The 21,519-nt window shown below is 45.3% G+C and overlaps 1 protein-coding gene across 3 annotated transcripts in view; it reads left to right on the forward strand.

The window, feature by feature from the left end:
- The window catches only part of olfm2a (olfactomedin 2a), a 42,467-nt gene extending 37,098 nt beyond the window's left edge, over positions 1-5,369 (forward strand). For all 3 annotated transcript variants that reach the window (XM_047328331.1, XM_035615538.2, XM_047328332.1), the window contains exons 4-6: positions 954-1,173; positions 2,299-2,405; positions 4,110-5,369. In XM_047328331.1, coding sequence (XP_047184287.1) covers positions 954-1,173; positions 2,299-2,405; positions 4,110-4,784 — 1,002 coding nt within the window. In that variant the 3' untranslated portion in view covers positions 4,785-5,369. The remainder of the gene's footprint in view (positions 1-953; positions 1,174-2,298; positions 2,406-4,109) is intronic.
- Positions 5,370-21,519: the final 16,150 nt, after the last annotated feature.

Genomic DNA, 21,519 nt, shown 5'->3' on the forward strand with positions numbered 1-21,519 from the left:
TTTATTGATACACCTTCTTCTCTTCTGAGCCCTCCAACTTCCGTGCGGGCAGCCCGGCTCTCCCGCTGCTTCGTGCACACCAACCGAAGAACACATTGCTCATTTCACTTCTGAACACACGATGAGTCACAGACTAAGTTTGTACCCAGCAGCATTGTTTTCCTCACAGTGGGTAACAATCAAATCGCCCTAACCAGTGTAAATCCAGTGGGTTTTTTAATCCACACACAGTGAATGGAAGTAAATCTGTACGAGAGTACACAAGTGGGTGGACGTCTGATCGGTACAGTAACGCGGCAAGTAGCGATCACACTGTTCAATTGTAAAGGGCATAAATATTACACAATATTAATATCCGAGGGCGATTGTTCTATTACACAATTGTGATTTTATTCAACCCCTCAACCCCAATGTGCAATAACTGGAGCATTTTACTACATGCACCACATGTACCCCCAGTTACAAAAGTAACATATTTTTAATCAATCAATGAATCTGTCCTCTTATTGCTTCAGCAATTTGTTAAGTGTGGTGCAATAGGAGGGTGCTGTAATTCAGTGTTTCCTTAAACAATCACAATAAAGGTCTAAATCTCTGCATATGTGAGAAGAAGATGCGAGACGGAGTGATTCAGTGGGTTTTCCCAAAATATCAGGAGTATATATGTAATCACAGCTAATTATACCTTGGTGCAGTTCAACTAGTCTCGTGATAAATCCATACTGGAACAGTTGAACCAACACCCAGCTACAGTACCAGTTCCCGAGTGAGAGATGAGCTGTGAACCAGGAGCAACAATTGAAGATTGAAAGGGCAGCTCCTCGGCGCGCAATCCCCGTGTACCGAGTCACGTGATCGACCTCCTCCCCCCTCTGCTCTTTATTCTCTCTGGGTTTAATCTTCTCCACCCTCTTTGCTTTTCCATGTCTGCATCTCTGCGACGACTATGTCAGGAGTTAAAAGACAAGGTCACCCAGCTCCTGCCCCTGCTGCCAGTGCTGGAGCAGTACAAGGCCGACGCCAAGATGATCCTGCGTCTCAGGGAGGAGGTGAGGAACCTGTCCCTGGTGCTGATGGCCATCCAAGAAGAGATGGGGGCCTACGACTACGAGGAGCTGCGCCAGAGAGTCCTACTGCTGGAGACCAGGCTCCACTCCTGCATGCAAAAACTAGGTATAAATTATATGCAAATGAGTGCAGGTTGGTGTGTGTGTGTGTGTGTGTGTGTGTGTGTGTGTGTGTGTGTGTGTTCGTATGGGCAATGAAGGCTTAATTTGAAATTCATTATCATTACAGCACTTATACAATTAGATGTCTGACAACACCCGCGCAGAAAGGAATTCATGATTAAATTAAGATCATCAGTGGTCAAAACTCGATTGCACGTTGTCAAAATTTCCCCAATGAGATTTCGAATGATCTGCTTGAATTAGAAAAATTTGCCTTGAAACAGTGAATGAATAATTGATCGTGTTCTCGTGTAATGTGTTGGCTTAAACAGATGATTTTACAAAATCCTACATATACAAACCGACGACTCAAGTAGGAGCTTAGCCTTCGGGTCACTAATGCTTGTTATTGTCTTTCATTAGGCTTTACTGAAGGCTTTTGCATAAAGGAAAATTCTTCACGCAGCGCAATTATAATTTAAAAGAGCATTATTTTGAAGTGCTCTGCACAACTGGTAAACAAATGCAGAGAAAAGGAAACAAAGACAATAACGGACACGTGACTATGACTAAGATCTATGACTTATTTATTTAAGTCATAGATCTTAAATAAATATATATATATTAAATCTTCCATTAGTAAAATTAGATTTCAAATCAAAACATTTTTGTATATCGCATATCAAAATGCAATGCAATGTGCCTCGTGAAGATCCAATTGAAGATTCAATTGGAAATAGAAAAAAAATATACATATACGTACATTAATATACATTCATTTGTATGCCATTTCATTGGGAGCTGCAACGATTAATCGATTAGTAATCAACTACTAAATTAATCGGCAACTATTTTGATAATCGATTATTCGGTTCAAGTAGATTTTATGAAAAATGAGTCAAAATCTACTGATTTCAGCTTTTTAAATGTGAATATTTTCTGGTTTCGTTGCTCCTCTATGACAATAAACTAAATATTTTTGGTGTGCGGAAAAAAAAAATCATCTTGGAGTTTTGGAAACCATTTTATGACATTTTATGGCCCAATCAACTAATCCATTAATCAATTCCAGAAAATAATCGTTAGTTGCAGCCCTACATTTGACCTCTATCCTGTCTTTGGCCTCCAGGCTGCGGGAAGCTCACTGGGGTCAGTAATCCCATCACGGTACGTGCCTCAGGGTCAAGGTTTGGCTCTTGGATGACGGACACCATGATCCCCAGCTCAGACAACAGAGTAAGTCTCTCTGATTCTATACACATCCCTCAACTCTAACCTTTTATTCCCTACTATCCACTTCATATAGTTTCACAAACACCAAAGTCACTGCCAAAAACAGGCCGAACTCTGTCAGTTGCTCAATGCAAATAAATAAATATATATATACACCGCACAGCCATGATACTTAAGTGGCTGATTGACTGTTTTTCCTGAGTAGGACTTCTCGTGAGCTCAGGAGGAGGCGAGACAGAGAGAGAAATGGTGGATGCAAAGCTGAGTCACTGATGGATAGCATCCCTTTCCCCTCCTCCCCGTCTTCCCTCTGTCACCGCAAACTCCGGCTGATTAATCACTCCATCATCAGTGCAGAGATGAATGAGTTGTGTGGGCTAAAGTTTTCTAAATCACTACAGGTAATCACCAGGAGTGCGCTTGCGATGCTCTGGACCCAGATGATTTAGTAATGGCTTCAGCTGTTTAGAGATGACATGTGCTTTTGTATGGGGCAGGCACACGGGGACAAAGACACAGGGTTGGGTGCTCGGTGAATGGTGGTGGTGGAGGAGCAGTGGAGAGAGGATTGTTAGCCATCTGTAAGGGGAGAATGGAAACTGATGAAGTTCAAGAGGAGGGATGAGGGTGGCCTTTTTCATCTCCACCCTGAATCATCGCAGGCCTAATAGATATTGCTGTTAGAAAAGGTCAATTTTCTGAGATTGCATGCCCCCGATCTTTGTCTTTAATCACTTGACTTGCTCACACCACATTAGTCTCTTCAGATCAACCACTAATCGCACGAATAGTCAGATGCATCGACGACCTCACATCGACACCCGCACCAATCATGATAATCAAAATTTGGGGAAACGTCATTGTCGCTGAGGAGCCAAACAGATGAGAGGAGGAGGAGGAGGAGCAAATGTGCTGTAGAGCTTTGGTCTGGCTCCGCTCCCGCCTCCTGCCCGGCTCCAGGGACTCATTTAGCAGGCAGAGGAGAAACAAAGCTTGATGCACCATAATCTGCTCTTCTTCATAATTCAGCTGCTGTTTACCTCACCACCCCCTACTCCTCCCATACCCTTCCTTCTCCCTCCAGTCGTTGCAGAAAAGCCTGCGAGAGACGGAAGGGCAGGGAAAGAGAACAACGTGAGGGGGGGGGGGCACTTCAGAAGAATGATAGCCAAATCACAGCAACATTCTCCTTGATATATGGAGGGACAAGATAAATATCTTAGCCAACTGCAGTTTAATTGAATCAATTAAATGCCAAACTGCTCTTCGACAGAACCGCTGAGGGAAAGAGACGGGAGGTGCAGCCGGCGAGGGGCCGTGTCGGTGGAGAGATCCGCCGAGAGAGCTCCAGGAAAAAGATGGAGCTGCTAAATGGATTGATTTTCTTGTCCAGTGTGGACTGGAAAGGGCAGGGAGCACAAGCAACGGTTGACTGCAAAGCTCAGGAAACGTCCTCACTCACATGCGCACACAGACAGGGAGGGATCAATAGTTCAGTGCACACACATTCAAATGTGCACAAATGCATGAAGGCAAACACAGATTCGCCACATTGCCCAGGGCCCTGCCACCAGCTCGGCGTCTCTTGCGGAGAGTTGTGTCGAGCATAGCACGACAACATTCTCCGTCGACCTTTTGACCTTCTCGTTAACTACTTTAGTCCGCATCTTTTTAGCCCAGTCTGATTTATCTTTCTTCTTTTCACAGGTGTGGTCCATGGATGGTTACTTCAAGGGACGCCGTGTCCTGGAATACCGCACTATGAATGATTTCATGAAGGGCCAGAACTTTTTGCAGCAATTGCTGCCCCACCCCTGGGCAGGCACTGGCCACGTGGTTTACAACGGCTCGCTGTACTACAACAAGTACCAGAGCAACATCATCATCAAGTACCACTTCCGTTCTCGAAGTGTGCTGGTGCAGCGCAGCCTGAGCGGGGCCGGCTACAACAACACCTTCCCCTACTCCTGGGGTGGCTCCTCTGACATCGACCTGATGGCGGATGAAAATGGCCTGTGGGCCGTTTACACCACCATCCCGAACGCCGGGAACATTGTCATCAGCCGCCTGGAGCCCCAGAGTCTGGAAGTGCAGCAGACGTGGGACACGGGTTTCCCCAAGCGCAGCGCCGGAGAGTCTTTCATGATCTGCGGCACACTTTACGTCACCAACTCCCACCTGGCTGGCGCCAAGATCTACTTTGCCTACTACACCAACACGTCGACCTACGAGTACACAGACATCCCCTTCCACAATCAATACTCCCACATCTCCATGATGGACTACAACCCCCGGGAGAGGGTCCTGTACACCTGGAACAACGGACACCAGGTGCTCTACAATGTCACACTGTTCCAGGTTATTAAGACTTCTGGCGACTGAGAGCCCTCAGACTGACCCACTCAATTAAAGCTGTGATCATTGTTTGGGGAGGGGACACGGGTGCTGGGTGGAGGTGGGTACAATGGGGGGGAGAGGGGGGGGGGGGACTTCAGTGTATGGGCATAGAATTTGATTTTATAAAAGAAATTCAATCTTCATAGAGTGCTATTATTCACATTCTCATACAACACTCCCGACAGCAAGGTCCGTAACCATACAAAGACTGAGCGCTTCTCTCTTTTTTTTCTCCATTTCCTTTCTGTGGTGAGTAAGCATGGTTCTTTTTATTCGTGCTGAGAAATAAATATCAATCTTTACCATTTATGACTTTGTATTCGGTTGTCACTTTCATTTCAAATAGACCTTGACTGTGTTTTGATGGTACAATTATGAACAAAGAGGAGAGACTGCAGCCATTTGAAAATATGGCTTCAGACTTATATAAGTGTGACATGAAGGTGTAACATTTCTTTTTGATTCATGTTTCATTTATTTGGTCTTGAATGTAGAGGACACAAATATGTATTTCTTGTTGTGAACTGAAACCTAATTGAGGTATGTGCAAATACAGGAATTTGCTCGGAATAAGATTGAAGTTGTTTTTTCAGGATGAAAGATACAATTCTTAACATTTGCAGAATGGCGCAGTTTCAAAATATTGACATACCTGGAATAATAAACTTGCTGATACTAAGTGGCTATTACTGGCGCAAACAAAACATAAAACACTGAGGTGACAGCATGTGAATACTGACAAGGCAATCTCTAGGGCAGCATTTAACCATATTTCTGAAAGCAGTTCATATTATATATTTATTTTTTTCATATAAAAAGCCAGGGCAGAGAACTCTGTGAATTCAAACAGGACGGCTCCATACTGTACATATACATAAATGTGTTGGTTTTTTTGTACTCCCAAGGTGAACTGCAAGTCAAAGCAAAACATCTTATAAAAGAAGCAGGTGGTGGTGCGAAGGTGGCGAGAGGCACAGACAGGAAAGGGGATTAGATGTATATGGAAAATCGAAGGGCATTAACATCTGAGCAGAGAAATGAGCCTTCACACTTATTGTCGCTTGTCAAGCTCCAATCTGCTTTAATCCTGTTGGTCACGCGTCTCTTCTCAGGTGCTGTCTGCAGAGAAACGTTCAAACACAGGGCGCGCAGTGGGACAATCTCAAACTGTTCTGGGGGTTTTGTTTTTTAAAATATATTTGCTATTGAAAATAATCCTGAAGCGGGACAGAATGTCTAGGGGGCACTTTGGTAAAAACTCAACGCTCCACCGTGTTGTCATTCTTTTCCTTTCATTTGTAACAAACGTGAGGGCGCATCCGCTCTTTGGAGAGGATTGGGAAATTAAAAATAGAAGGTTCCACTTTTCATTTCCTTTTCCTGTGGAGCCACGGTGATCCTATTCATCCCGGGCGACCTTTCTGTCAATAAAGTGCTGTGCTGAAGAAAAAAAAGCGCCCTGATGAGTTCTATACACAGGGGAGGCTGACATTTTGAAGCACAACTGCAATACACAACAATAGAGAGCCTCCTACAGCCTCAGCTAAAAATAGTGGAGGACGGACTCCACGCTGTGAGGAAAAGAGAATGTTATGGCGTTAGCTCTACGAAAATGTGGGTATCGATGTAACTGGTTAATAAAAGAGATCTTTGAATGGTTAAGTTTGCTGTCCTGAGATCAGCTTCACCTTCCCCCTCTGCTCTGCCACTTTCTGAATAATGAATAAAAAGCCGACTCCACTGCCCAGTGGGCCGCTAAGGAAACAGTTGCAGCCCATCCCCAGTGTGCAGACAATTGTAAAAAAAAAAAAGAAGAAAAAAGGGCAGAAGGTTACTCATTGTGCGGAGACGTGTCTCACAGATCATCTTTTTAGGAGAGTGCGGAACTGACCGTTTTCACCAATTGATGTTCGGCATGACCGGTTGAAATAGGCCTGCACTTTCCGGCCAACAAACTTTTCCCCCTTCAGAGGGAGAAGGGGAGGAAATTATGACCCCCACGCCAATAATCCAATCTCTACGGTCAAGCAAACTGAAAAATAAAGTCAGCAGACTGGAGAGATGCAGTCGTTTCGAGGAATGCGAGAGGAGCAGTGATGAATTCACGTCTCAGCTCGTGAAAGATCTGCAACTTAAGCGGGCTCCACGGTAGAAACGAATGGAACACAAAAAAAATGAGTTTATTTGAACTTGTTGCAGTAAAAAAAAAAAAATCAAATGCATTTAGCTACACTGAGAAATAGAAGTTATTGCCGCTCTCCCACTCAGTCATCTCTCTTAAGCTATGCTATCACTTGACTTTTAATTATTTCTTTCTAAAACATTAAAATGTTGCTGCGAGGGAAATGGAGAAGAAAATGCCATTAACAAGTAGTGCAGGGAGGGAGAAGAGAGAAAAAACACTCTGAAGTTGCTGGACAACTTTTTTTCATCAGAAAATCAATTACTGTGAGTGTTTGCTGCTAAGCAGTAGAACTGGGGCCCCAAGCGCTTGAGAGGCAAACGTTAGCTCCATGAGCACGAGTGAGTGTGATGTTGTGCAAACGAAAGCTCCGAGGGCCGAGGGCCGAGGGCCGGCGAGTGTACTGATGATAACCCTAAAGATCAGGGGCCCGGTGACGGCCCCGTGTCAGTGTTGTTTTCATTGTATCCGAGTCGGGACGGATCATCTCCGGTGCCGATGTACTCGTCAGTGCACAACACACTCCTTTAACCCAGGATCATCTCCATGGCAAAAGCTGAAACGGCGAAGCTTGTGATTCAGCGTGTAAATCTCTTTATCTGTGGAAAGTGTGCAGCACAACAGACATCTCGGCTCTCGCTGGAGAGTTCTCCCAGAACACACAGCAGCTGTTATTCTATCTGATATAGATGAAACCCTTTTCAATAGACTGCTTCCTATAGGCCTGAAGTCTCACAGACCCATTGACCCTTACAAGTGTAAATTCTTAAATAACTGGGAAATATCCCATTGCATTTTGTCTGAATCCACACAAGCCTTTTCACAAGATGAATGGCAAATGTGGGTATCAACCATTAAACAACTACAAAGGAGCCATTTAGTATGAGTCAGCAGTGTCAACTGAGGGGATGAATTAAAATCGGCGTGAAACTCAATACGATGAAACACAAAAAAAAAGCTTCTAAAATGAGATAGCAAAGATTGGTTATTGGCTTTGTGTCACCTAGCGCCTGATTTATGCTCAATAGAGAAGTGGAGAAAGTAAAGTGGGAGAGTCTGGACCTAAATGTGGGGCTTTGAGTTTTACATGATGATGTGTTCACCGCCCTTGAACAACAACTGAACAAACTTCCCTTCAATCAGTGAAATTGAGGAGCAACGTGAACCCTCGTGAGAACTGCAAGAAAGTAACGGATGCAAACTTGCATGTGGATCTGCCAAAAAGAAACTTTAAAAAATGTTTTAAAGGCAGGTGGGTGGATAATTTGTAGTGACTTAGCCAGTTACACAGGAAACAAAAGAAGTAACTTTGCTAAAAGTTAGCCAAAATAATAAATAACCAATACAGAATTTATTCAAGCTTTAAAAAACATTATTTCATGCGAGTAGCCTGCATTAATGCGTTGCAGAAAATCCAACACGAACGAGAGGAACACAGAGCCCGGCACCGGCGGATTTTTGATTTACTCAAAGTGGCTACAAGCATGCGTTCTCACATGCACTTGAACTGATTGAGTGCAGGTATATGGCTGCGATGGAGCCGGTTTGATAGAGTGCACAGGGGTGAGCTTCATAGGCAGGAGCACGGAACTCAATTCAAGAACTGAGGAAGAAAACCCAGTTCCCACTTTAATCACGCAGCCATCCTTGGAAAGTCTGTTTTTTTATTCCACTGGAAACACAATCGTGTGTGTGTGTGTGCGTGTGTGTGTGTGTGTGTGTGTGTGTGCCGCTGCTCCTGAGATACTCCTTTGATTAAATAGTAGAAGCAGACCACATTTGTTTTCCGTCCCCGCAGCTCACATAGTCGATATTGGTTGCAACTATCCCTTTCCAGAAGGCCTCACAAATAGTCCCACTGTTGTTTCATATGTCTGCTAATTTCGCAGTTTCTTTCACACTGCCATTCCTCTCCAGCATCCTCATTGATCGTACCCTCAGCCACACTCGGGAACAACGCCTCCCCTCTCCTCCATATTCACGATGAAACAAACTCCCCACCGCCGCTCGCGGTGACACAGAGGCGCTTTGAACGTTTGTTTCCTCATGATTAAACATAACGTGCGCTTGGTTTCCTTATTTCCCCCCACGAACGATTCATATTCATGTTTGAGCTGAAAACATTGTGCGGAGAGGCCCGGACGTGGAGATGGAAAAGCGAGACGGGAGGTAATTTTACTCCACTTAGCTCCTCGGAGAACCTCTCTCATTAATTGTCTCTTTAATTGTGTTTTGAGCTTTCATTGATTCAGCACTCACATCCCCGACGTGACGGATAGTAAAGTAGAGCCACCCTGGCCTGAAACCACGGGTGATTCCGTTTTATAACCTTAATGTCCCAACATCGCACACCTCACTGAGGCAGTAAAAATGTACCATGAACGATTGAACTGCAGCTTCTCCTGGATCCCTGTTCTCTTTCTGTAATTACAGTATCATGCAGCTGGAGAATAAGATATGATGCTTTAGCCATGGTGTGCTGAAGGGGTCAGGAACGTCAATATAAACATCACCATAGAGCCACAGGCAGATATATGAAATAAGAGTCCAATAATTCTATATCGCTGAAAATGACTTTTGAGAAAAACAATATTGAGGGAAATAAAATCGCATATTGTAGCAGTAAACGCCCCGAAAGAAGTTATGGCTTTACTGACGATAACTTTTATAGAATGAAGGCTTGTCTGTATTTATTAAAAAGTATATATACAAACATTCATATTATTGTTTTTTTCAGCTAAATGCAACCAAAACCAAAAGCAGGATCACATGTCATATGCACCAGGTTTATAAAACCCACAATAGGTTGAGGAGGACGAGCTGTATTTCATATTTTCCAATCAATAAGTATTAAATATAAAACAAGAATTACTTGTTTAGTCATCTCCACGTGTTGAGTAATTAAGCGGGTGATGTTTCATGGTAGAAACAGCAAAAGAAAAATCTATTTTTGGATACAAATCTCAAGAAATACATTAGTGATGGTGACACCCCCCCCCCCCCCCCCCCCAAGGGAGAGTAGTTGACATTGACCTGGAAATCATTTATTGTGTTTCTGGCAGTAAATATGGCAGTTCTCCTATATCCACAAACCTCTGATAAAAAAAAAAAAAGTTTTAATATTTCAACCCAAACATTTAGCAGTGTCCAAGATTTTACTGGACCCCAAGAAAAAATCAGGTTACGAAAAAACGAGTCTGGAAATGGTTGGAGGAAAATGCATAGATACGTGACCTTTCTGTTTTACGTTTTTATATTAGTAATGCCCTCTTATATTAAAGATTACTTTACTTAGTCATTTTTTTGTGCATCTTTGCTGTTTTATCTTGAAGCACATTCTAACTATGCTTGTCATAGGAAATGTGCTCCACATCATACTTGACTTTCAACTCACACGTCTTTCAGCCTTTCCTGTTGTAATGACTCACAGCTTTTTGCAGAGTAAATGCATTCATTTGCAAAGAGACGGGGAAAAAAAAAAAGGCGAGAGGATTTAAGTTGACGGTCACATTTCCTCCATCCCTGCTGCTTAATGATTTGTCCTTTGTCATGGTTCTTATTGCATTTCGGCCGTAGGACCACTTTCCTCAGAGTTAATTATACCATTTGCATACACAATACCCCAGCTATGTATGAAATGAGTTTCAAGGTTTCCGAAGCTCTGTGTCCATCCATGCAAGTGCAAGCAAGAAGTGAAAACATGCGGAACACTACTTTTTGATGAAGCTTTGCACACGTTTTCAGGGTTTCATTTAACTGTTGTGAGATTTGACGTCTTATGTTCTTTTTATGCTGTTTGAGCCACAAACTGAAGGCAATTTTCTGACACTATGTGATAGACAACAAAGTTTTTTTCGTGAGCAAAAAAATCTCCAGAGATGAGAAACGTTTATGGACCCAAAACCAGGCATTGGTTTACGCCTCGATTTTTGAGCCATGGTTTGGTTCAAACTTTTTTTGTGCGCGTGTGAAAATAACCAAAATGTTTCCACATTGCTGACTCTTAGAATTCTTAGATAGTTGAATTAGCCTAAATATTTATGTATGTGTCAAGCCAAGATAATCACATGACACACGCAATTAGAAGACAATAAAACATGTGCAATATGTCATATTTCAAATATCATTTGTTAAATGAAAGATGAGGTTATGTTCCTAACGGTATGAGCGCTCAGCAGGACGGGGTTTCATGGCTCAGTTGTGGTTAATGACGATACGAGACTATGGCCGTTTGAGTCTCGGTTTCAGAATCGTTTCACTCGTACTGTACGGGCCGACTAACCTGAGGAAAGTGTAGCGCAGCAGCTGCTTGGCTTAGCAAAAGAATGGGCTTGTGATGGACAAATTGCACTGTGTGACATTCTTCGTAAATGTAGCCGCCCGCCCCTGCCATTCCCCTTGAACGCCCGTATTTCAAGGCGAAAATAGGAAAAATGTGAAACAGATGGTGTGAGACATGAGCCATTATCGTTCCCCTTCAGCCGATATTACAAGCCGGATACGATGATGATGACGATCCAGCTCTTAGTCGTGGCAAGAAGACAAGACTGTAGAGAATCAGCACTGCACTTGAGGTTGTTATGACAGTTCACACTCTCTCCCCCCCAAAGTTCAGACTATTTCAATAGAATCGTCGCATACAGCAAATTTGCTCAAAGCAGGGAGTAAATCTGCTGTGTTGAGTTCAACTTTGATGGGTTTTATGTACTTCACAGTGCCAGCCGACAGCACAACCTTCTGCTGACTTCTAAAAGAGCAGTTGAGCTCCAGGCAAGTTTTTTTTATTTATTTTTATTTATCTTGAGTGAATTAAGCGCTACATCTATAAACTGCACTGGAGTCATACGGAGGTGACTGGGGTGGAGGTCAGGAGTGGAAACAGAGACGAGCTTCACACCCAGACTTCCCGTCTGTGGCCTGAGGGCTCAGCGTCTGTGTTCTGTGCATCATCGCCAATGTACCGTGTGGAGCACAGTGCATCGAGGCTGCTGCTCCTCCCACAAAGTTTCACTCGCCTCAACTGCACATGACCTGAAAGTGGATAAAGACAATTCTGGGGCCTAAACTTGTCATTATGATATTAAATCTGATTGCACACTGTAATGGCGGCGGAGAGACTTTTTGGCGAAAAGTGACGCCTCGATTCACGGCACAAAGGAACCGGTCGCCCGTTGCGTAAAAAAACAAAACAAGGAAGAGAATAGCGTTCTCCTGCTATCTGATCCCAGTGATGGAAATATGGCAGACGGTGGGAAGCGGCCCAATTGATGAAAAAACTCAACCTCGCCAGAGAAAAATGATCAAGTTGACTCAATATAATCAAGGGAGACTGATAGAAACGGAAATAGAACATGAGCGCCATGACTTTCACTAAGTAACACAACCAGCCTACTTATTAATACTACCGAATGTTTAAATCAAGGTTATTAATTCAAATTGGGCTTTTTATGGTTGTTTTCTGCTTTGTACAGAAGTCACGCTGCTGGCACTGTTATCTTCAGAGTGATGATGACAACTTCCTCAGGAGCCCCGGGGAAAAGTGCACCTGCGTCCCTACTGGCGTCTTGATCCCGCAGCATCTTTGAAACAGTGACCAAACAACAGTACCACCTGGAACCACTAGGACTGTTGCCTCTTTAATGTATAAACTCACTTAACACAATGTCAGTGAATGCAACAGAAGTATGACAATCCCAATTCTTTGGGCAATGCAACTCGCTATGTCTATTCTTCTGGACTTTACTCTGTAAAGTATGGTTGCCAGTGCGGACGGCGACACACTGGCAACCAAATTGGTTTCTTGTCAGGATGCTTTGTGAAAATTGCATTTGAGAAATCTTTGTTTTATATCATAACACCCACCTTAAACAGTTTAGTCAGGCAATTGAGCATGGAATGGGTTATTAATATGGCTTATTATTAGCATATGCATAGTTGATATTTGGCATCTAGGCTCTGACTTTATCACTCCCTTAGTGTACAACGCACTTAGCACCTGGAGAGGCTGGGGAGTGATTATAATTAACTCCCCAGACGGCTCTCTGTATTTTTGTTTATAAAAATAACAGTGAAACACTCCATCGCTGACTTCAGACCAGGCGCACGCCCTCTCTGCTCCCTCTAGATGTGACGACAATGTGAAGCGCGACAAAAACCTAATTCATCACTGGACGATCGCATTGGTTGACACGTTGCACATTGGATGGATGGATGGATGGACGGATGTACTTTATGGAAATCCCGGTGTTACAGCAGCAGGTATCAATCACACCTTAGAAAATATTAGAAATATAAGGGATAAAAATGTTAAAGTATAAGAACCGCTAAACTATACAAGTACAAGGTATGTACATAATCTTGGACGCTGGGCAGGAAAATGACAACTGTGACAGTCTGAAACGAGCGAAGACACTTTTCGTCGGGTGTAACAAATTGTTATCATTTTGAATAGTGTGGAGAAAACTGGCTCCAAAAAGAGCACAAATGAATGAAAGAAATAGTGTATTAAGGCACCAGCGCAGACCTTAAGCTGTTATAATGGACTATTAGGAACAGATGAATCGCTTACATATTTTTTAAATTCTCTTCCTTTTTGTTTTTTTTCTTTACAGAGGTTAAGCACTGCTTAACCTGCTGAAATTGAGAAGCCTCCCTGAATGGGACAAGGACTTCAAAGTAACACACATATCAAGGCTTTGAATACATGCTGATTGTGGAGCAGCTTTTGAACCAGGCAGTATTGGTGAAATAGACTTTCAGGCTTATATTCATTTTAAATAGAATATGATGGACATGTTTATGCTCATATTTTTTTCTCTCCGACAGGGTGTAGGTATATAAAAATTTTATAAAAATTCGGTGGCGGCCCATGAGCAGCGATGGAATAAAAACTTCATACGCGAGTTGCGACGAGAGAATTGATGAGTTGTGAGACGGAGCCAGGTAGAGTGAGAGACAACGTGAAATCCAGGTTAGAAGAAGACTGTCAGATCACAGACCTTCTCCACTGTATTTCAGAGAGACTCTGTGCTGCTCGCCACCCCCCCCCAAAAAAAGATCAAAAGAGATGAGGGAGCCTCTGTGAAGAGGGAGAGGGCTCGAGGAGCTTTCCCCTTCCCCTGTCCTCTCTCCACCCTGCGACAAATGAAAAAAAAGTGCCCCCGTCAGAATTCCCCCGGGGGCGGTGACCGTGGGAGTGGCAACAGGAGGGAGCCCATTTCGCAAAGAGCTCGAGTGCTCTGTGGCCAAAAGGCCGAACTAAATGCACCGCGATCGATGGACCGAATCTCCGAGGACACATCACCATCACGGTGTTCGGATCGCGGGCTCACTGTACTGCACGGGTTTCGTACCGTGTGGCCATTTCTGGCATCAAAACTGTCGCGGCTCAGCAGAAGGCTCGCGGGGACCGCCACGCACAGAGGTGCACGACTGCCGCCCGACTTATCGCCGGTATCGCCGTTTATGTTTGCAAAAGAAATGGTATGCAGAAAAGAGGTGCTTTTATGCTCACGTATTTTATGTAAAAAAAATAGTTTATTTCAAAATTCAAGTTCTATATATTAGCTTCCATTTCTAGATATATTACTTTGACATAAGGGTTTGATAAAGTCATCTTTTTTTAAATGAAAAGCTGCTGCTTAAAAAACAGAGTTACAGAGTTCTTTCTTTGGCATTTTGACACTCTGATCTTTTTTTTCTTCGTCTTTTTTGAAACCAAAACTAACAACCGTCTATTCGGCATCGCTGAATGAATCTGTCTTAGCAGCTGTTCATGCATCTGCACCCACTGGGTGGTGGGGGAAAAAATATAGATGTGAATAGGAGATTGATTATCTGTTAAATTGATTTCATCAGTTGAGTTGCAGTAATGTTACTGTTGGTAAACTGCACGGTAAATGAATCACCATGTTAATGTAATGGGGGCTCTCGTATCTTTGGAGGAATCTAAAAGTACAGTACCACTTTTTTTCTTACCGTTTTTGCCTCTTACTCGCTCTCTCTCTCTCTTTCCGCCTACAGTGTGTGCTGAATTTTGCTCCATCTTGAGACACGCGAGTTCACATTGCACCCAGAGAGCTGTTGTATAATTCATGCCTATAGGATATATGTTCCGATTTAAACGACACACAAATCTTCATCATGCCCACACGTCCGTAAAATGATTTCCCAATAACTCACACAAAAAAATAAGTTGACGTGCTTTAAGCACAAAAGCCTGGAAAGAGAAATCACTAAAGAAAGAAATCCAAGAGGGCGTGGATTCATATTGGTGTGATTATGTTTCTTCAACTTGCATTAGGAAGACAAATCCCACCACCAGTCTTTTGGGTGAGCGGGGACACCCAAGCACCTTTTTAATAAATATGCAGAAGCATTAGGAGCTTTCCGCCAGGGAAAATGCTGCCTTTTCTTTGCTTTCCTTGCCTTTGCGAGCGGGCCCCACCCCTGTCACCTCCGGAGTAACACAAAGTAAAGGTAATTACAAACCGTGGCTTCGGCCCCAACCGTCCATAAACATTGCAGACTACGCGCACCGTGCTACATTAGTATGCAAATTGGAGCCAGCGCTGTGATCACGGCGCTTTACTGATCCAGTTATTAAATTAATTTCCACAAAGCAAACAGCAGGAGCTGCTGAGGTAGTCAATGCCCCCCCCCCCCTTCTATCGGGGCATATTAATGAGCCTTTATCAATTTTGCATTCATCACTGCGGGGAGACGGAGGGGACAGCGGATGCTGGCACCGAGCGCCTCTGTGGCAGGCCGCCTCGCTCTGCAGTCCCATTCACTCACGGGGTCGTCCATCACCAGAGGAACCCGGGGACACAAGAGGGAGCGGGATCTCCATGTCATCCTCGCCCGGTGTCACCGCTCTGGTGCCGCATGCACATCTCCACACGCTGGGGTCTGGCATGATCAAGTTGTTGCAGTGACAGCAACAGGTGATGTCACTCTCTCTCTCTCACACACACACACACACACACACAGCAGCCGAAATGCTGCAGTCTCAGAGGAGCGGCACTGTCAAACCACTGAGCTGGCTGGCGAGTAGCAGACTGCAATTCTCACACACACACACACACACACACACACACACACACACACACACACACACACACACACACACACACACACACACACACACACACACACACACACACACACACACACACACACACACACACACACACACACACACACACACACACACACACACACACACACACACACACAAGCAAGATTCCCACTGACAGTGACACTTTGCAGGGGAAAATGAAAAGGGCAGGCTGCTGTTATATATTTGCTGCTTCTTCGGACAAGTGCACACCACCACAACGTCACGTTAACTCTCCTCGATGAAAACAAAACGATGGACTTCCAGCAGTCAAATCAACAGAGTAGAAGAGAGCAGCAAAAGGAAGGCTTCCTCTCGGGTTGCTGTGTGGGAACATTTAGACCGTTTGTTTCACTCAGTGTCTTTTATTTGTATCTGTGGTGACCTTCGCCGATGACTGAAGCGCGCGGGGGGGGGGGGGGGGGGGGGGGGGCATTAGCAAACCATAGCAAGCATCAAAGAAACCGTGGGGCCACGGGGAGCTATTATGTGCTTGGCGTTAACAATCCTGCATAGAAGGGAGATGGGTGAAAGAGGGCGAAGAAGAGCCAACATCAAGAGTAGGAGAAAGTGGAGAGCAGACGAAGAAGGAGCAGGTTAGAATCTCAGCACACGGAGGTGTCGAAAGGCAGCTTCTGTGGGGGGGATACGAGGAGAACAGGAACGGAGAGAAGTTTCAATGGCAGAGAAGTGGATCCCAAAGTGTTATTGAGTGAACACTAGTGAGGAAAAGTGGGAGAGCAAAATGGCCAGCAGCTCTCCTCGAGTCTGCGGAGCGTGCCTTTCTCCTGCCACAGTGATAACTTGTATCTCTAATTCAGCATCTCGGTCCTCTGAGGCACGAATTCCGAATGGCTCCGTGTCCCCACTGCGTGGCTGCCCCCCAGATAGGAGCGGCGACGCGCTGGCCACGCGACACGGTCAGGCGGCGTCTGGGGCTCAGCCGATAAGAGCCGGGTGGAGGAGGTCACCGAGCCCACTGTGTTGAGACATGACCGCCGGTCAATTCAATTTCCTTAAGGACACAGGAGTCTGGAGCGCAATCAGAACATTTCATATCACAGCCAGAGCTCCTCTTGCCCTTTTTCCCCAGTCTCATGGGGGAAGGGAGGGGGAGCAAGGTAGGGGAATGTGTGAAGGAATGCGAAAGAGGGGCGGGCCCTGTGGAAGGTCACTGCGACGGCCCCGGAAAAAGTCTTCATTTCCTCACAGTGTCGATGTAACCAGTGATTAAGCTCCGACTGATCTCGAGAGGAAACGAGGGGGAGGAACATCAGAGGGGGCGTTCACAAACAGATTCAGCGACGCTCCGGCGCTCAGACAAACGGGCCAACGCTGTCGGAGGTCGGGCTCTGGGAAAGAGAAGAATCCGCATCTCCCCAGCGCTTTAATTATTCATATCAGTGGGTGCTTGACTTTCAGAGGAGAGGGCCGCAGTACACACACAGGCCACCCAGTGGATTAAACACCACGCCAGCTGCAACAGAGGGTACAGCGACAAAAGACAGCGAGCCAGCCCCTGATGCAGAGAAGAGAAAGAGTCGGAGGATGAATCGCGGGAGCCGAGAGGAAGGACAAATTATGGCAGCAGTCTAAAAATTGACTGGGGACTTGAGGCCGCCTGTGGACACACACACACACACACACACACACACACACACACACACACACACACACACACACACACACACACACACACACACACACACACACACACACACACACACACACACACACACACACACACACACACACACACACACACACACACACACACACACACACACACACACACACACACACACACGGACCTGGAACAAAATAAAAGATTTAAAGTTACTGTCCTCTGCTTGCTCCAGATGTGGTCTTATTTCTTTGCGACTCAGACTTTCAGACCGACCTCACTTGAAATCGCAATGCGGGCACAAGGTCACACGAGGTCCCGACACTTTGATTCGATCCCTCTTAATTTTCAGTCAGATGACAGATCGGTATGGGGGCTTCTGTTGTGACTCAATTGAACCAAAGCGCGAGCGGCGGCGGCGGCGGCAGCAGCAGGGCAGAGCGAGCGTAACATGATTACAGTTGTTCAGGCTGTGGTTTTTACACGGACGGCGGGCTGAACAAACAACGGAGGCCCAGGTGTTGCTGAACAGACCAACCGCTGCTCTGTGGGAAAACTGTAATTTACCACGTGTGAGGAGGGTGTAGATTTAGCGTGAACAAAGAAAGTGCCAGGGCCAACTAACCCTAACCCTTTTTTTTTTTCGGATGACATAGAAAAGATGGCAACAGAGTTACTATTTGGCGATATGGATAATTGAATGAATTATCATTATTCTGGACCAAAAGGAAAAGAGACAAGTGTGGAGATTTATTTCCACCGCCTCACTTTCAGTTCATCTGCATGTGTGTGTGTGTGTGCGTGTGTGCGTGTGCGTGCATTCGTAACCAAGGGATACTCAGATCCAGATTTCAGAGACTGCTGTAGGTGACATTTTCATTTTAATGCATTCAAAATAGACTAATTTTACAATAAATTAAGTAAATGTATGGAAGTGTAAGTAAATGATTAAGTCAAATTTGGTCAATCTACCTCTTCAATGTCACAATGACAGTTATTGCCAACACAAAAATAAATATTGTTGAAAACACAACTAAACTGGTCTCCCTGATGTTCTACTGCTTATTTGTTATTCCATAAATCATGCAGCCATTGCTAATTCTGCAGTTGCTAAAAAAAAAAAAATCAATATTTTGTGGGACTTTCTCAGACGGCGCGCAGACAAGAAGTCCACACACACACGGGGGCGGCTTGAATTGGAAGTTGCTGTAAAGGAACCAGATGCTCAGACAAGTGTAAACAAGCTCTTTGTCGCAGTAGCAAAAAATTCACCAGCACTTGAAATGCAGAGTCAGAGATGAGGGCGGATAAAAAAAAGAAGAAAAAAAAGGTTGTGAGGAGCAGCTGAGCAAAAGAAGAGCGGCTGATGAAATGATTAGCGGAGGAAGGCGAGATATGCGCTCATAATCAAAGGCTATGGAATCGAATGCAATCACTCAGCATGTATGCTTATTTTTTACGACGATTCAACAACTCCGCGTCTCGTGGCAGAAATCGGAAAATGTCCCCTTTTATACTTGGTTTTTTCGCATTCCGTCGCTTCTTTGTGCTCAAATGTGTCTGCAGCATCTTACACCGGTGTCGGGGAGAGAGAGCCGAGGGGCGATCAAGTGCCGGCAGTCACAACGCAGCCGCTGCGCAGACATAGTGCGGCAAAGACGCAGGCGCGCAAGGGTCAAAGTTTGGTTTTTTTTTGTCACATTTCCCATTCGTCCTGCTCGCCATCACTCCTCTGAGGAAAGTGGGACGCCGGGCGATAGCGATTGTGCAGAGCAGTGTGCTTCCACAGACGAGGAGGATGCGAGGCAGCCACAGACTCTAACAGAGGAGGCTCTCTGGAGCGTCATTACCAGACTTTCAACAGCAGCGACTCAACCGTGTGGAAGCAGACATGTTGTACCCGGTTTCTCTCGTCTGCCTCCCTTTGGCCCCCAGCCCCCCTGCCCTCCTTCATCGCCATCGTCTTCCCTCGCCGATAAAGGACTCACGACGCCCTACTTCCCCCTCGCTCCGAGCGCCTGCCCTATTGGCTCTGCAGTGTTATCCAGACAGCAGCACCCTTCAGTGGGTCACTGCTCTGAGGCGGAACTTCGCTGCCTGAGAGCAGGAGACAGAAAGCCGAAAAACTGGATGAGGAGAAGGAAAACAAGGCTCTTTCATGCCCAACAGGAGGGAACGATGGAGAGACACGGGGAACATGGGGGCCTCCAGTCTCACAGAAAACCATTCTGAGGTCTTCACAAAGAGAAGAGAGAGACAGCCAGTAGGAGAACAGTCATACACGAGCCACGGCAGGTCCCCGTCCCCCCCCACACACACACACTCTTCTTCGGCAATCTTCTGTCGCACATAAACGCAAGTACCTGACAGCAGCTGACAGCTTCTACAGCAGGCGGCTGTGCGGAGGAGCACACGCGCGCCGCACATGTCTCCTGCACACACACACACACACACACACACACACACACACACACACACACACACACACACACACACACACACACACACACACACACACACACACACACACACACACACACACACACACACACACACACACACACACACACACACACACACACACACACACACACACACACACACACACACACACACGTCTTCCAGCTGCATTCCCGTGCATGAAATAGTGTTTACAGCCGCCGACGTGGACAAAAGCAGTTTGCGCGCGCGATGTATAATTAAAATGCCGCCGTCATTAAGACGGTTCAGCTTGTGCATGTTAAGAAAATCACGAGCGGCGGGACAGGTATCAAAGTTTTAAAATGGGCCCTTTACGCATCTGGCAGGATGCATCACGTCCATGTGGGACGCGAGCACACACACACACACACACACACACACGCGTGTGTGAAAAGTGAAATGTGAATGGGAAGCTCTCACGTTGAGTGAGAGATTTAGGTCATTGCTGCAGCCTGATCTTTGCCAGTGATGGAGCAGGTCTTTCCAAAGGCTGCCACATGATAAAGTGAAGCTTGCTCTTTAATCACCACTCTCTCTCTCGCCCACACACATATTTAAACAGGGGGGGGACAGACATCATGGAAAAAACAGATGTACTTGAATAATACTGTACCATAAAGCACAATGGAGGTGGGGGAAAAAATATTTTAATCCCATTTCCATAACTCGGACAACTGGACAGCATATGGACCCGGTCGCGATCGTGGCCGTGACTTACTTGTTCCTGACTTTCAGAGTCACAAACACATTTTGTGCCAGTAGGACGGCAAAAAGGTTTCAAGTTAATACGAAAGCTTTCCCCAATTTCTGCCACAATCCATTTCATTTAAGTTTCCCGTGCTGAGAGCTGCACCCCAGCACTCACATAACAACTCACCACACCATCCGACAGAAGCTACACGAGCGCACCACAGATGTCTAATTATAGACGGCGCTTTTGATTAACACGGCCTTCTTTAAATAGGTTTTTGTCCCACTTTACTGAACATATACTGTTTCTTAGTATGCAAACACGCACACGTCCAGATGAGGCATCGGTCCAGTGGCAGAAAAAGAAGCAGGTGCCACTGTAAACGTGATCCGTGCATCTGTGCCTCGCGGCGATCCATAGCTTTTAATTACCATCCCAGATGCCCCCGTCTCCCTCCTGCACATCCGGCTGGTCCAAAACATTTAACATGGATGCATGCCAATAAAACACTTCGCCCCAAGAGAAATTGCATGACTTTGGTATGACAATATCACTTTAACATTTCGTAAAACCTTTTTTTTTTCAATTAAAATGTTTTTCTTTGTCATACCCCCAAAACAAACA

This window comes from Scophthalmus maximus, chromosome 17 (genome assembly GCF_022379125.1).
Source record: "Scophthalmus maximus strain ysfricsl-2021 chromosome 17, ASM2237912v1, whole genome shotgun sequence".
Taxonomy (NCBI): Eukaryota; Metazoa; Chordata; class Actinopteri; order Pleuronectiformes; family Scophthalmidae; genus Scophthalmus; species Scophthalmus maximus.